Genomic DNA, 4631 nt, shown 5'->3' with positions numbered 1-4631 from the left:
CACAGAATACACCTTTGCTTATAGGCAGCTGGCTCACGTGACATATCCACAGATTGCCTTTAAAAACCCCTCTCGTCCTCTCCGAGACTGACAGATCTGATCTAGAAGGTGAGGAGAGGATTTCAAAATGCAGTTGTTTTGCAACGCTTGCTGTTTATAGTTCACACAGGCCAAAAGAGCTCTCATCTCTTATACCAAAGCTAAGATTTGCATTTCGCAGAGGACAAAAATCTACAACGATGAGTCTGGGCAGCACCAGTACAGAATCTGAAGTTTCAGAGGATGAGTTGGAGGATTGTGCTTTGGGTGAGGATGACAACTGTGGCAGCAAAAGCCCTGCAAAGATTCGTTCAGAGCGCTCAGTGTCATCCAGCCCCAGTGACACAGAGGGCTTCAAAGCGACTAAGAAGCGTACTCGGCCCATGCGGTCCAAAGCACGGAGAGTCACCGCCAATGTCCGAGAGAGGAAGCGCATCCTGGACTACAACCAGGCCTTCAACACCTTGCGCACTGTCCTCAAACATGACCTTGGTGGAAAGCGTCTCTCCAAGATCGCCACTCTACGCCGTGCCATCCACCACATTTCAACACTGTCTTTATATCTGCAGACACATTCAGACACTGAAGAACATGCAGCTCAGTGTACCCATACGGAGTGTTACTGGCAGCCAGAAGAGAACATTTCCTTGCACAGGAAGCCAGGAACTTTTCAGGAACCGATGGAGAACTACATTCCCCATCAGCCAGAGCCTCTCAAAGTTTCTCCAGAGATACCTCCTGGGATTTTGTACCAGGACATATCGAACAATGTACCATCCCCTCACTACAGCCACTGCACAACCAACAGCCATGGACACTTCAGTCACCACTGGGAGGAACAAAGTAGTGATTACTACAGTGGAGGACCTGGATATCAACATGGGACGAGGGTCACCTGCCATCAGAACCATATGAACACTTCTGCAGACTCTGCTAACCCGTCTTTGGCTTGGCAGCTGGGTTACCTTCAATATCATGGATACCAGCAATACCTGAGTATGCACTGACTTTTCTCATGCTAGGGTTATGTTAAAAAGCATTAGCAATTTGTAAATATAATAATGTGAATATTATGTTTGGATCCACTTCTCAGGTTAAAAACATATACTGTATATTACAGCAAATGCCTTTGAAAAAAATCTTCTGTAAGATTTTGATTATTGTATATTCTAGATTATGTTAGTACTTAATAATTCATACCAGTTTTTCACATGCACAAATCCCCAAATAAAGCAGTTTATTATAAACCTGACTCAAACCACTGTAGTTAAAAGTATAAATATATTTTAAATCTAATACATTTTATGTACTCCTTCTACCAATATGATATAACATAAGTGCAATCAAATTAATTTTGATTAAACCATTAGAACACTGAATAAGATTCATATTATTTTCATAATGAGACCTGACCCTGATCCATGTTAATATGGAAGTCTGTTCCTGCCTCATTGGAAGAGGTCACAACTGAAACTTTATTTTTCCTCATTGCAATTTTATTTCTCAAAATATAACTTTGTCTCACAATATGACCATGTACTAATATGACTTTAAATCTCGCTTTGTGATTTTACATTTTGCAATTGTAGCTTTGTCTTCCTACTTTACTTCTAATAGTTTAGCCTTCTTTATTTCACAGTGTTATTTGACTATTTATTGTTTTTATTGCCTGTTTTATGTTTTTAGTTTGAGTAGCAGGTCTTCATATGTCAAGCATTGCTGCAGTATGTAGAAAAGTCAAGACTGCTAGTAATGCAGGAAATGTGATATAACCAAAATTATTTGCACTCTTGAGGGAGGGAGAAGACTGCAAAATTCCTTTATGGAATGTGTTTAACACAAATATATAATTTCCGTCAGTGTCAGTTAAACTTTGCATTGCATATTGTGGCATTAAGCTTCTTGCAAGACTTTGCTGCATGTCAGTATGGATGTCATAATTTTCACTATTTGCTGTTAAACAAAGTGGCCACAGTCAATAAAAGGTTACTGACAGCGAAAAAATGTCAGCAAGACTTGTATCTATGTAACAAACAATACAGTTGCAAATAAATGTGTAGCCTAATATAATTGATTACAAAGCATGATTACTGATACATGAAATCACAATCAGGTTTCTATTGTCAAACTTGTTCTGTAATCATTCTAACATGATTTGACTTAGACTTGATTCAGTTGAAGAATTCAACACCAAAATGCATTTCCTCATTAAGAGCCAGAAAGTCCTTCTTAAGATGGTTTTCAGTCTTTTTGAGATTTGCAAATTAGCAAGTGTCTTAAAAAATAATATAACAGAGAAGTTATTCCTGCAGAAGGGGGTAGTGATGGTTTCCCCCTCAGGACTGATAGAGGGAGGGGATTCCAGTAAGATGGGAGAATGAGGAGGAACAGGAAGGAGCTCAGCGCTCCCTCGAGGCAGATATGTGACTCAGTTTTGTCTCTTGATCAAGTCCAGTCAGGGGAAATTCAGGTTCTGTTCCTCTCCACCCCCTTCACATGGTGTGGTGACATGTCTCTCGCTCTTGACAGAACTAGCAGCCAAGTAGTAACTAGTAAAAACTGCCTATTTGTACAGTAATTTCAAAAGCATTGCTATTTGAGCCAGGTGGGCTAAATAACGGGTTCAGATTGCAAGGAAGAATTGTGGGAAAGTATTTGTAAATGAAGTCATGCCAAACACCCAATGAAATCTGCAGGTTTTTACCTTGCAGGTTACTATGTTTTTAGGTCGTTACACAAGTGGGCCACTTGAGGGCAGCAAATACATACAAGACCAGTCTACATAGCATCATGTTTTTATTCAAAAAGACACACAGTTTAGATTTTTTCTGAACTCGGTTAACCTGTATGTTTTAGGTTAATCTTGCTGAAATTACAAGTTGTTATTGGATTAAAAGATCAAATAATTCACCCAAAAAATTATAATCATCTCAATTTCATGTAATTTGTTCTGATCTGTAACACCAAAGGAGTTATTTTCAAACTTCCGTATATTTTGAAGTCATTAATAGATAGTTGAGTGCTAGTTTGAAATAACATGACAATGGTGAACTATTGCTTTGACCTTTAGCTTGTGCCTTCTCAAAATCCTTTGCCATTGCTTCAGATATACCACTGATTTGTATTAAACCCCCACACTTGAATCCCAAGATACCATTAGCACAAAGTTCACATTTATTTTTACTTAAAAGTCAGACTGCCCACACGTCAAGGGCTTATTATCATTTTATCAAATGGCAGGGTGGAATAAATTCATGTCTTTGCCATGAATATTTTTAAGGCCTCAGTTCTCTGACAACCTTCTTTCAGACATTTTATATGACTAATACAGTATGTCAATGGGAGCATAAACAGTTTAAGATTAACAAAAGCCAGCTACGGCATAGAAGACAGATGAATCCATCGCAACATAAACAACCCAGCGAGCAGCAAATCTCATGTTTTTCAGAGTCCAGCTGACACTGGAGTGCACACACTACCTGATGGATTTGGCAAAGGCTAACTACTAGCCAACTAAATGACAGATTGCACAGTGACAGTGGAGATGATCGCCTTCGGGGTCACTGTCTTGTACAGAGAAGGTTGTTTGAGCTAGTCTGGTCTAATGAGCCCATTATAGGCTTGTGCCATTAGGCTCAAGACTAAGAAAATGACCTATGTGACGCTGTTTGAATGGAAATTAGGATATTGATCAGTGACCTTCAGTAACTCTAAAAGGGTGTTTATACTGAGCCATTTGCAGCAAGGTTTTTTGCTGCTTATTTTGTAACAAGAGTGTATTTATAACCATGTGAGTGACAGCAACTTGGGGGCATGTTCAGCGATACAATAAAGTTTAGAAGAATTTAACTTTATGCAAATTAGTACATATTTGATGTGGCAAAGTCAGTGAAGTTCCATAACCTAATTTCTGCATGTTTAAGCAAGACAATATACTGGGAACAGTTTCACTGTTTTGTATGTTTTGCCTCTGCCCAGACACAAATCTTTCAAAGGTTTGGGGTCAGTAAGAATTTTTGAAAAATGTATACTTTTATTCAGCAGTGATGCATTTAGATAAAAGTGACAAGTTTATGTTATAAAAGATTTTATTTAAAGTAAATGGTGTTCTTTTGAACTTTCTATTCACCTAAAAAAAGCATAGTTTCCACAGCTTTAAGCAACCTAACTGTTTTCAACATTGATATATATATACTGCATATATATTACATTTTAAAATGTATATTAACATATTAAAATACAGTAATATTTCAAAATACTACTGCTTTTTTAAACTGTACATTTGATCAAATAAATGCAGACTTGGTGAGCATAAAATACTTTAATGTCGAGCTATTTTAATTTAATATATAATTATTATAAAAATAAATAATGCATTGAAACCTGTGTCAGACATTGACACCATTCTAAATGAGTTTGATTGATGCATTGATAATCGTTGATCGTGTTCATGATATGATGTATTATGCGCTGCTGCGATTTATGTACAGACACTTCCTAGAGCTAGAAAATTGATTCCTTGTCAAAGCAAATTACTTTCTTTTTTTTCTGCCAATGCATATCATTTGTAAAATTTGATTTGTAAATCTAGA

General features: G+C 37.4%; 1 protein-coding gene across 1 annotated transcript; it reads left to right on the top strand.

The window, feature by feature from the left end:
- Window positions 1-239: 239 nt before the first annotated feature.
- Window positions 240-1046, top strand: LOC306851214 (class A basic helix-loop-helix protein 9; the record flags this gene model as incomplete). Its single annotated transcript, XM_079387370.1, has 1 exon — window positions 240-1046. One exon carries the CDS (start codon window positions 240-242, stop codon window positions 1044-1046), a length of 807 nt encoding a protein of 268 aa, XP_079243496.1.
- Window positions 1047-4631: the final 3585 nt, after the last annotated feature.

Source organism: Barbus barbus (genome assembly GCF_936440315.1).
Source record: "Barbus barbus genome assembly, chromosome: 31".
Lineage (NCBI taxonomy): Eukaryota > Metazoa > Chordata > Actinopteri > Cypriniformes > Cyprinidae > Barbus > Barbus barbus.
The sequence above is the reverse complement of the archived record's forward strand: the minus strand, read 5'-3'. Positions and strand labels throughout refer to the sequence as shown.